The sequence below is a fragment of the Lampris incognitus genome, chromosome 3, assembly GCF_029633865.1.
Source record: "Lampris incognitus isolate fLamInc1 chromosome 3, fLamInc1.hap2, whole genome shotgun sequence".
Taxonomy (NCBI): domain Eukaryota; kingdom Metazoa; phylum Chordata; class Actinopteri; order Lampriformes; family Lampridae; genus Lampris; species Lampris incognitus.
The window spans coordinates 106,926,206-106,939,076 of record NC_079213.1 but is presented as its reverse complement, the minus strand read 5'-3'; the positions used below and the strand labels follow the sequence as shown (position 1 = coordinate 106,939,076).

At 41.4% G+C, this 12,871-nt stretch overlaps 1 protein-coding gene across 1 annotated transcript in view; it reads left to right on the top strand.

The window, feature by feature from the left end:
* ect2 (epithelial cell transforming 2) overlaps window positions 1-12,871 on the top strand; it is a 77,371-nt gene that overhangs the window by 29,986 nt on the left and 34,514 nt on the right. Inside the window, exons 12-13 of the mRNA XM_056277541.1 lie at window positions 10,676-10,800; window positions 12,572-12,691. Of these exons, the coding sequence (XP_056133516.1) occupies window positions 10,676-10,800; window positions 12,572-12,691 (245 nt within the window). The remainder of the gene's footprint in view (window positions 1-10,675; window positions 10,801-12,571; window positions 12,692-12,871) is intronic.

The following is a 12,871-nucleotide window of genomic DNA, read 5'->3' as shown; positions in this document are numbered from 1 at the left end:
AGTGAGTCGAGTAAATTCTTTATGAGACAGTGGAAGCTTGTTTCATGCCCACTGGATTAGTTTGCTCCTTATTTGTTGAGCACTTTCCCTACCATTGAGTGTTTCTTTTAACAAAGTTGTTTTATATATATATATATATATATATATATACACTACCGTTCAAAAGTTTGGGATCACCCAAACAATTTTGTGTTTTCCATGAAAAGTCACACTTATTCACCACCATATGTTGTGAAATGAATAGAAAATAGAGTCAAGACATTGACAAGGTTAGAAATAATGATTTGTATTTGAAATAAGATTTTTTTTACATCAAACTTTGCTTTCGTCAAAGAATCCTCCATTTGCAGCAATTACAGCATTGCAGACCTTTGGCATTCTAGCTGTTAATTTGTTGAGGTAATCTGGAGAAATTGCACCCCACGCTTCCAGAAGCAGCTCCCACAAGTTGGATTGGTTGGATGGGCACTTCTTTGAGCAGATTGAGTTTCTGGAGCATCACATTTGTGGGGTCAATTAAACGCTCAAAATGGCCAGAAAAAGAGAACTTTCATCTGAAACTCGACAGTCTATTCTTGTTCTTAGAAATGAAGGCTATTCCATGCGAGAAATTGCTAAGAAATTGAAGATTTCCTACACCGGTGTGTACTACTCCCTTCAGAGGACAGCACAAACAGGCTCTAAAAGGTACTATTTAATGAAGATGCCAGTTGGGGACCTGTGAGGCGTCTGTTTCTCAAACTAGAGACTCTAATGTACTTATCTTCTTGCTCAGTTGTGCAACGCGGCCTCCCACTTCTTTTTCTACTCTGGTTAGAGCCTGTTTGTGCTGTCCTCTGAAGGGAGTAGTACACACCGGTGTAGGAAATCTTCAATTTCTTAGCAATTTCTCGCATGGAATAGCCTTCATTTCTAAGAACAAGAATAGACTGTCGAGTTTCAGATGAAAGTTCTCTTTTTCTGGCCATTTTGAGCGTTTAATTGACCCCACAAATGTGATGCTCCAGAAACTCAATCTGCTCAAAGAAGTGCCCATCCAACCAATCCAACTTGTGGGAGCTGCTTCTGGAAGCGTGGGGTGCAATTTCTCCAGATTACCTCAACAAATTAACAGCTAGAATGCCAAAGGTCTGCAATGCTGTAATTGCTGCAAATGGAGGATTCTTTGACGAAAGCAAAGTTTGATGTAAAAAAAATCTTATTTCAAATACAAATCATTATTTCTAACCTTGTCAATGTCTTGACTCTATTTTCTATTCATGTCACAACATATGGTGGTGAATAAGTGTGACTTTTCATGGAAAACACAAAATTGTTTGGGTGATCCCAAACTTTTGAACGGTAGTGTACGTATATAGTATATAACTTTGCTAAAAGAAACACTCAATGGTAGGGAAAGTGCTCAACAAATAAGGAGCAAAATAATCCAGTGAGTCAAGTAAATTCTTTGAGACAGTTCAAGCCTGTTTCGTGCCATAAGCAATCATTAGCTGTCAATAATCAATAATTATTATTGTCAGTAATAATTATTGACAGCTGATGATTGCTTATGGCATGAAACAGGCTTGTACTATCTAATAAAGAATTTACGCGACTCACTGGATTATATATATATATTTATATATATAGTATATATATATATATACACACACACCAACCTAGATTGACAGTAATCATGGAGATAAAAGCCTGATCTACTTTTAAAGATATCACTTACCAAAAGAAAATAATTTTGTTACTGAATTCTTATTTTTTCGGCTGCTCCCGTTAGGGGTCGCCACAGCAGATCATCGGTTTCCATCCTTGTCTGTCCTCTGCATCTTGCTCTGTCACACCAACCACCTGCATGTCCTCCCTCACGACATCCATAAATCCTTTGGCTTCCTCTTGCCTGGCAGCTCCCATCTTTAACATCCCTCTTCCAATATAACCCAGCATCTCGTCAGCACATGTCCAAACCATCTCAATCTCACCTCTGTCCAACATGAGCTGTCCTCTAATATATTCATTCCTAATTCTGTCCATCTTCACCACTCCCAATGAAAATCTTATCTTTAACTCTGCCACCTCCAGCTCCGCCTCCTGTCTTTCCATCAATGCCACCGTCTCCAAACCTTACAACATAGCTGGTCTCAATACTGTTTTGTAAACCTTCCCTTTACACTCTTGCTGGTACCCTTGTGTTGCAAATCATTCCTGACACTTCTCCACCCACTCCACCTTGCCTGCACTATAAAGTATTTTCCAAGTATAAATAGATGTTTAGTAATTTCAGGTTGTTGCACAAAGGGCGACATGGCTGTTTCATGTTCTTTGTGAATGACAAGCTGACACTCTTGCAAGAACTCCATTCCACGTGCTGGGTATACCTGACCTAACATGTCAAGTAAGGAGGTATTATTCAAAAAAAGAAATAGTAAATATACATTGCTCTGTTTACTGTTTTCCAACTTAACCTTAAAAATGAATCTCCACCAGTTACTCTTTGTTTGACTCTCAACTGTTCACGCTGAACAGGTTGTGGTCGCGTTCCGAATTTGTGAGTTGAGATTGGCTTGCCCTGAGCTTTACTGGGAAGGGCAGTCGGTGAGAGAAGGAGGGACTCAACCAGAGAAGGGTTTGCGCTTTGTCCAACCGGCAAAACCAAACAATGAGCTGAAAGTTAAAGCAGCATTAGGTAAATTTTTTTACCTTGAGATATCAGCTTCAAAATCATTTTGATGGTATACTGACTTGTAATAGAGCCAATGGTGCCTCTTATTCCCACTCGACGCCCCGAACACTTGTTCTTGCACTATGTAACTTGGGTTGAGCGGCTGCGATCCCCACTGAGGGATTTTTTTTTTCTTAGGATGGCGACATCATGAACCCACCCTTCTCTGCCTCTGATTGGCTAGTACTCGATGCCTACGTTGGTTGCGTAAGAATATCAGGGTAAGAGGGTAAGCCAATCAGAGGCAGAGTAGGGCGGGTCATGACATTGCCATCCTAAGAAAAAAAATACTGCTCGCGACAGATCATACCCACTCAACCCAAGTTACATAATGTTGCTTTAAGGAAAACTGTAAACTGGTTGTTGATTCGATCAGCAGTACTTGAAATCCTTTCACATCACAGGGAGTCATTTGATTTTCTGTTAATATCTAAAACATCACTTAATGCAGCTTTTAAAATCTAAGGCTCTCCAAAAGCACATGTAAAATTTTACCATCTCCTTGATGTTTACATTTCTCCAACCTCAAATTTGGCTACCCGTACCTTTCCCATCTCTCATTCTGTATTTAACAGAAGCAAGCTTTGGGCTTGCTTGTGTTATCCTTACACGAGTCTTTCTTCCGTGTATAGAGGCTCTCTTTATAGTTAAAGATACATTTTTAGTTAATCACATGACCTTTGCCATTGTTGGATGCATAAAGTGACCGGGTTGAATATGGAGTAATCGGTTAAAGTATAAGTTACTGTAAGTAAGAAGAAGCTAATGCTGAAAGGTGAAAGTTCAAATGCATCCAGTGAGTCAGGTTGACAATGAGAGGTTACAGCTTGTGCTTATTGTGCCAATGGGCTTCAAATCATTACTCTTAACCCAACAATATCTCAAGGCTGAGTCTTGTCTCACACCATCTCTTTGACAGTGACAACAGAGGCAAGAAGCAGGTATTTGAGTGTCTTCCAGTCTGGTAGTCGCGCTCAAACCCAAACAACACCAGGTTCTAAAACCAGTTAGCCTAGAGAGGGGTGTGTACAACACTTTTGGCCCTCCAGATAATTTTTTTCTCCAAGTGGTCCAGGAGAATGATATGACCTTTTATTTTCTGTTGATAATAGGTCTCTGTATGAGTTAATTTAATGTTGGAAAGCATAGTCTAGAAAGTACCACTTATTGTTTTATGTAAATTGCATGTGGAATCATGGGATTACATGAGGTTTAAAAGTGGAATTTAGGCAAATACAGAATACTGCTGAGTCACAGCAATTTAGTGGAATTATTGTAAAAATAATCCAACATTAATTTTCAGGTAGTTACTATCATGAAAACAGAAACATACTTAAATCGTTGCTATGCTTAAAAGGAGCAAAGCAACAGTTTGTACCTATAAACTACATTGATCTAGCCACACACTTCAACAATCATGAAGGTGGTATAGAATTGGGGATAAACTATATTCGTAGGTTTACTAAAGTACTAACAACTCGTTCTCCCTGAACCATTTTTAGGTGTTTTTGATGTTGGGATTTTTCTGCATAAAACCTAGGGCTGGGCAGTATATTGACCTTTTAAGGTATATCGATATATTTTCAAACGAGCTATAGGATGAGATGATACCCCTTATATCGAGATAGTTTGATGTTGCATTGCATAACCTGTTTCTTCCATAAAGCCATGCCAGTGTTTACATGATCTCTCCTTTCTCACACTCGCCGCGCAACTGGGACACTGACCATGTGACGGGCCACTTGATTCCTGCATATAGGCAGAAATTAAAACTCTAAACATGTTGTGAGGACATCTAAGAATTGGACCAGTTGAAGCTATGGAGGATCTTCGCATGTGCATGGACTACTGACTGGGATGTTTTCAGGTCTGGCACCAACAGTCTGGATGAGTACATTGATGCTGTGACGTCTTAACCAAACAACTGTACAATGACAAAGATAAAGTGGCTTTCTTATTGGGCTCGTATTTGGTGGGGATGAGCCTGCCTACAGGTGGGAGATTGATCATCTGGTGTCCTTGTGCGACCAAAACAACTTGGAGCTCAGCGCTATGAATACAGTTGAGATGGTTGTGGACTTTAGAAAGTTCCCACCCCGACCCGCCCTCATCACCCTGTGTGGCTTCCCAGTTGACACTGTGGAATCCTTCCACTTCTTGGGCACCATCATTACCCAGGACCTCAAGTTTAGCTCCCTCACCAAGAAGGCCCAGCAGAGGATATACTTCCTGCAGCAGCTGAAAAAGTTCAACCTGCTAAGCCAATGATGGTGCACTTACTCTGCCATCAGTGAGTCCATCCTCACCTCCTCCATCACTTTCTAGTATGCTGCTGCCACTGGAAAGGGCAAGGGCAGACTGCAGCGTATCATTCGCTCTGCCGAGAGGTTGATTGACTGCAACCTGCCATCCCGCCATGACCTGTATGCCTCCAGGACACTAAGGTGAGTAGGAAACATGCCTGACCCTTTCCACCCAGGCCATGGTCTCGTCGAAACACTCACCTTTGGCAAGAGGATAATGTCTATGTAAAAAAAACAGATAGTTGTGCCATAAGAACAGTTTCTTCCCTACAGCAGTAGGCCTTTCTAACAAGTCCCCAGACACCCACAGACCTTGACACTGCTGCCCTCCCACCACTATACCCCTTCTATCTTCCCTACTGTGATCTCTGTATATCAGGGGTGCCCACAATTTTTTGACTCGCGAGCTACTTTTAAAATGACCAGGTCAAAATGATCTACTCATATTAAAATAATAATAATAAAAATACCCATTACATGTTTTACATATAGTATATGAACATTTATATACAGTGTGTGTATTTATATACATGTTGTGTTACATATACAGTATTGCAATGGATTTGCATTTATATTGAACCTTAATAATCATACCAAGCACTTGCTACTACACTATGTTGAAATTGCATCACTGCATGAACCTTTACAGCTGTGTTAAATAGATTTGTGATCTCTACCTCTCTACTCTGATGATGACCTGCACTGGAGGGAGTCAGACAGGGTTACATAGTTCGGACAGTAGCTGTTTGTAGCCAGCCTCAAGCAGGCCTCCAAATGATCATCTGTCATGGTGGAACGGTATTTGGACTTGATAATCTTCATGTGAGAAAAGGCTGACTCGCCCAAATAAGTAGAGCCGAATAATGCCGTCAAGGAGGTTGCACATTTCCTCATGTTTGGGTACTTGTCCTTTGTAAGTAAGTTCCAAAACTCTCCATGCGCCCTGGACTTAAGCTGAATGTCAGCCTGTACTGTCAGCATCTCATCCTCCACTGCAGACGAGTTCAGGTGAAACAGTGATGCCATTTTTGAGGCGAGGGAATCCACCTCTGTATCTTCCCCAAATGGTAGCACATAAATGTAGCGATTGGCTCAAGCAAAGCAAAGTCTTGAAACCATTTGTCAAAGTCTGACCGGACATTTTCAATCTGCTCTGTGTAGCGTGCACTGTCAAGTTGCGCACACGCCCTCCCTTGCTTCTCCAGCTCTGCTGCGAGGTTTTGGAAGTTTCCCAAATCACGGCGCTGCAACTTTGAGGACAGAAGTTGCATTTTCCGTTTGAAAGCGTTAACTGAGCTGATCATGTTTACCACGCTGTTGTCTTTTCTCTAAGTTAAGCTCGTTCAACATGTTGGTTAAATCAGTTAAAAACGCAAAGTCTAGCTGCCACTGATTGTCATTAAGTTGTTTGTGTTCCGTATGTTTAGTGATAAGGAGAAACTCCTTGATCTCCGGACAGAGCTCTCGAAATCTCTGCAAGAATCTCCCTTTACTAAGCCATCTCACGTCAGTGTGTAGCAAGAGGTCAGAGTAGTTACAGTCGGCCTCTTCCAAATGTGTACGAAACAACCGTCTTTGAAGAGACCTTGCTCGAATAGAACAGGCGGGTTTGGTTGCCACATCCATGATCTTTTTCATGTTTAGCATTTTTGCGCATAATGCTTGTTGATGTAATATGCAATGGTAATTAAGGAAGTCCGGGAAAGCATCGTCCTCCCTGCGCTTGGCAATAAATCCATTAGAGTGGCCCACCATAGCAGGCGCACCATCCGTGGTGTTTGACACCAGTTTACACACTGGGAGCTGGATTTTATCCACAAAGTTTTTGAAGATTTGAAAAATGTCCTCTCCCCGCGTGTGTTCCTTCATGGCTAGTATTGTTAACAGCTCCTCTTTTGTGGTCATATCTTGAAACACCATGCGAATGAAAATGCACAATTGGGCCGTATCACTTATGTCCGTAGACTTGTCCAATTGTAGCGAGAAACACTCACAGTCCACGATGTCCCTCCAAAGCTGCTGTGTCAAATCACCGCCCATCACTTCACAGCGCCTTGTGACGGAATCTCTTGATAACTGGAGAGCTTTGATTGAAGATATTATTTCTGATTTGTTTTTAAAGTCCCGAAACAACGAATCTGCTGCCTCAAGGAAGGCCTCTTTCATCATCTCTCCACCTTGGAAGGCTTTCTTATGCTTAATGATGGAGTGACTCACCCGTAAAGATGCTTCGGTGGCTGCCTTTGCCTTTGAATGCAGCTGCGGGAAAAGTGACTGCTGCACGATTAACTGCGATTTTAGTTCCCTCACCTTTCTCTTTCTCAGCTCGCTTTTCGGAGGGAAGTCATTGTCATAGTTTTTATGAACAGTTCGAAAGTGCCTCTCCACATTTCCTTTTTTTGGGATAGCAATGCTAGACTGACAGATGAGACAAACGCATTTGGAATAAGACATGGTGAAAAAAAGTCCTCCTCCCATTCCACATGGAAATGGTACTGTAAAATGACACGCTGGCCACTGGCTGGCGGGTCTGACCCTTTAGTCGAGCGGTTAGCGATGTCTCCTGCGGTGTGGGCGATACAAGTTCGCTTCCCGGCCGCAGCAGTTCGCTACAGTACGTTTTTTGTTTCTTGCTAGGTCCGGCTCCCCCACTCATTTTTGTTCTGTTTCACTTTTTTGTAGAGTTCTTTTTTGAGAGTTGAACTAGCTAGCTCGATGCAGTTCTGCGTTAGCTCACGTTGTGGGCATGTGAACTTCAAGGTACGTTAGAGAAGGGCTCTGGTTGTTATGGTAACCTAATGTAACAAAGTTTTAGGTTCCGCTCTAGAATCTTTGGTTTTAGGCAACAGCAGACTGGCCGTCCTTTACGTCAATCAAAAGGCAAATGCCAAATGGAGGACAGATGATAGGCTAATGTCTTGGAAAAAAAAAAGTTTTTTCGAATGTCATGGAGATCTACCAGCACTGCCTTCGCGATCTACTGGTCGGATCGACGTAGTGGGCACCCCTGCTGTATATGGACCTTGCATAAAACCTGCACTACCCTGTAAATAACTTTTATTCTCTAAATAACCTCTCAAAAACCTCTTAACCTTTTGTAAATACAGCTCTTGCCACCCAGTGCCGGGCATCTGGGGCTGCCACATAGTTTCTCGTGTTTCAACTCTGAACCGGTGTTTATTGCACCTTACTTTTATTTTCATTTTCATTTTACTTTATCTTGTATATGTACTTTGTTTACTATTCTTTTTAACTTTTATCTTTATTATTTACTGTTAACATTTCCCTCTTGCACCAACATACCAAGACAAAATTCTTGTATGTTCTTGCACTTGGCAATAAATACGATTCTATTTCTGATTTTGTTTGTTGACCTTTTATCTGCATTCCGGGAAGACCCGACCCTGCTCTTCCCTGACTGGCAAATCCTAACCTTAACCAACCTAACCAACGGAGGCAACGAGTGCTAGCCAATCGGATGTAGAGTGGTGGTTGTGGTGGTGGGGGGGGGGTCTTTGCGAAATACGGGTGAGGAAAAAAAACAAGGCCACCAGTCCACACTGACAAATAGTGATGGGAATTCCGGCTCTTTAGTCAACCAGATCATTTGGCTCATCTCAGCAATGACAGCTGTCTCTTTCAGCTCCCAAGCGGCTCTTCATTTAGTACTACTTCTGGCTTTTATAATTCAGCCACATTTAGCAATATTTTGAACTATGATTGGCATGTGTGTGCATATATCACTTGAATTATTCAATTTAATTATGATAAACCTCATAAGTTCTAGAATACCATAATTTCAAATTGTTTGGTATAAAAACTTTAAATGTAAAAACATCAAACACTATTCCATATGCATGTTAAACGTTTAATTTATATTGAGCTGTTTTGTATGTTGGCAACCCATGCAACATACAAAAGTCTCACCATGCTTGGCTCTTAATGTTATTACCAAAGTCAGACATTTCTGGATCGTATTTAACAAATACCTTATAGGAGCATCCTATTATTCTGTCTGGTATTACTTTGCAAAAAAACAAGAGGAAAAAAAACAAAACAAATTGGCTCTCAGACAGGAGCCAGCTCCCATCCGGGAGCCGGCTCCCATTGTTCACTTAAAGGAGTCAGCTCATAGAGCTGACTCGTTCGCGACCGACACATCACTACTGCCAAAGAAAACCTGGTCTATAAAAAGAAAAACAATGGTTCAATTATTTCGAGATGGTTCGGATTCAAAAGATGAGATGAGCAGCAAAACCATGTCATCTGTAAAGGACGTCATAAACAGGTTGCATCCAAAAGTGGCTGCACTTCAGATCTCTTCCACCATTTACAACAGCACCATAAAGTGCAGTACGAAGAGTGTGTTAAACTTCGTGCTGCTGCTGCAACTCCGGCTGTGAAGGCTTCACAGCCCGAAAAGTCTTCACTCCAAAACAGAGCACATTGCAAGCTTCATTTACCTGTGGTGCGCCTTATGAAAAGTGCCAGGTGGCACGATATACCAAGGTGGTGGCCTAACACATTGCTGAAGATATGTTCGTTGTTGCAACAGTGGAACAACAAGGCCTAAAGATATGGTCCTTGTTGCAACAGGAACAAGAAGGTCTAAAAAGCTGCTAAAAACCACTGACCCAAGATACCAGTCGCAACTACTTTGCTAGAGAAGCACTGCCAGAAATGTACACTGAGGTCAGACAGAACCTTACCGACCAGCTCGCAAATGTGACTCATTTCGCACTGAATTGTACTCTGTTTTAACCTTATTGCTGCTGAAAACAACCGAAGCAGCAATCTCAGAGATAGGCTTAGGCTGTTTTATATAATTTTTCATTTACATGTTGACAATGCGCACCTGTGTATTTTCAAACAGGGAAGGAAAACCCTGTCTTTGCATTTTATTTTCATCACAGTCTGTTTTGATAAAAGTGCTTGTGACATCTCCCATGTGGCTGTGACTTAAAACTGAACATTTAGCCTACTTAGTAGAAAATATCGACATGTATATCGTGTATCCTAAAAATACCGAGTTATGATTTTTGGTCTATATTGCCCAGCCCTAATAAAATGTGAACATATCTTCATTTAACAGTCTCCTCTTCTAGCCTTTCAGAGTCTTGAATTTACCTCTACTTTTTGTAACGGATGAAATATTATTACACAGAAGTGCTCAGAATATCTGTCAAAATGATTAACATTGACTATATTGAGATTTTTTTGCCTCTGACAACTATGAGTTTAAAAATGTATAGAAGTGGGGGAGAAGCACTTCTGATAAACTAATGTCTATTTGTTCTGAAGAATCCAGATCCATTCATAATCTTCTGACCTGCGGCCCACACATTTTACATCACATTTCACTTCTTTGTATGTTGTATCAAAAAGGTTCTGGATCCCCTTCTGAACGAATGTAACTGTCTAAAGGTGTAATTCTGAATACTCAAGAGGGTATGACAGACACTATAGCACAAAATATATGGAGATAGTTTGTGTGGGTGTTATTGCATTCAGTAGGTATGAACATACATAATGGGAACATAATGTATCCACGTTGCAAATTGTCATCATTATTGCCTCTGTGTGTAACGGTGCCTCAACGCAGTGTTAACCGTCTTTCTCCTTGTCTCAGTCTCCATCTGTCCTTTCCTCGTCTCTCCAGAGAGTTCCAGGCCATCCAAGAGTTCAACTCCGGTGCTGTCCAAGCAGTCTGCCAGGTGGCAGGTCTCCAAGGAGCTTTATCAAACCGAAAGCAACTATGTCGACATTTTGACTACCATACTACAGGTAGGAGCTTGTGTGTGTGTGTGTGTGTGTGTGTGTGTGTGTGTGTGTGTGTGTGTGTGTGTGTGTGTGCATGTGTGTTTGGTTAACATTCTTGCCACTCCCTCACAAGTCGGCTGGTTGGTTGCCCCTGACAACGGAATGTCAGGTTAAGCCACAGTCATTTAGAAGTGTGTACGTACGATCGTGTGTGTGTGTGTGTGTGTGTGTGTGTGTGTGTGTGTGTGTGTGTGTGTAAGAGAGTATGAATGCACGTGAGCACACAGTCTCCTGGTCTTATCAGCAGGTCCCAGCGGTGAGTCAGACAGCTGACCAGTGATGGAGAAAATGACCTGCCTTACCATCTTCTCACTTCTCCCCAGCAAAACCTTTTCACCATTTGCTTCGTTTTCGTGCTTTTTCGCTTCATTCTCTCTTGCAGTCTTTAAAATGTTCCTCTCTTTCTACCTGCATATTTACTATTTACAAAGTTTTTTTTTTCTTGGTTATGCCGCTTCCTTTTTTTTTTTTTTTTCCTTCTCATCTCCATCTTGGCTATTATTTTTGTTGGTTTTCTTATTCCTGTCTGCCACCGTGTTCGCACGGCATCAACAGTTGCTTGTACTCGCTCACAGACAGTTCTTTAATTTAACTTTGAGACGATAAAAGGCCAGCAGCCTGCAACCTTGGCAGACCCTCGGTGCGGTGGGCTGCTCTCTCATTATGAGTTCCTTGAACCAAAAGGTTAACTCACCACATGCTGCTATTAACATTCACCTGAACGCAATCCTTTGAGTTCAAAAAGTCTGGCATTTACAAAAAAAAACAAACCGTAGACCTATTTTGACCAGCCATAGATTTAGACATGCACTGCCTATATTCTTACCATGTTGGCCAGTAGTGCAGTCACTTGGCTTTTTGATATTGCAGCCATCTGATGGTCTTTTTAATTTCTTATGAAGACAAAAAACATTCAAGGGCTATTTCTTAAAATAGCAGCGTTCATAATTCTTAAACTGCCCACTCTTGGTCTATTTCTTAGTGCTGTTTTCTCCCCAGCCATCCACTGGGGGCATCCTCACCACTGCTCATTAGATACTTAAAACGCTTGATTGAGTGAGGTATCTCACTCCTTGGTTTTGGCCTTTTCAAAAATTGCATAGATTTACTAAGATTTCAGTCGTTTGTTTATTCAGTGCCCAGAATAAGGCAGTACAGTGCTACCATCTGCAGCACTTTTATGCCAATAGTTGCCATTACATGCGTACTACCTCGGCGGTAGTCTCAAATAAGTGCACAAACACGATAATAAAAAATGCATAAGGAGAAATACCAAAGGAGATCGCTAATTAGCAACCTTACCACAGTGGTTGCTATAGCATGTAGCAAAGTTTGTCAAGAGAGAGCCCCTATAGTTAGGGGTTGTGAATTTAGTTTCCCACCAAAGCTGGACTGAGTATCATAGTGGTTACTTCATGGTTCTGAAAAGCTATTAAGATCTTGTTGGACGATTGCACGAACCCGCAGTCACTCACGGCAACTCTATACATGGTATGTTATTGGATATGATTATGTTTTAGTGTAATGGACAAGATATTTATGTTGGCCCTAAAACACCAGCATTTGTATTGTCTCTCATTTGGTTTTAGGGTTAATATAAGTGTGCATACAGTATGGTATGTTGTACTAAGCGTGCTTGAACCCTTAACTTTAACATGATGATCTTTCTATATTTATTTTGTTTTGAAAAGCCCTCATGTTTTTCTTTTTTTGTGTGTTTTTGTTCTGCCTTTAGCTTTTCAAGCTCCCATTAGAGAAAGAGGGGCAGGTTGGTGGACCTATCCTAGCCCAAGAGGAAATGAAAACCATATTTGGCAGCATCCCAGACATCTATGAAGTTCACACAAGGATAAAGGTAGCGTGGCCCCGGCAATTTTTCACTTTTTCATTCTGTAAAGCAGCAAACAATGCTTCCCAGACACTGGGCCGCTGACCAATCCCAGGCCCTCTGATGTCCTTGAATGATCCTTGGTTAACTGTTGACGATGATGGGTTATTTTACTATGTGTAAGTTTTTCAAACTATTGATATTGCT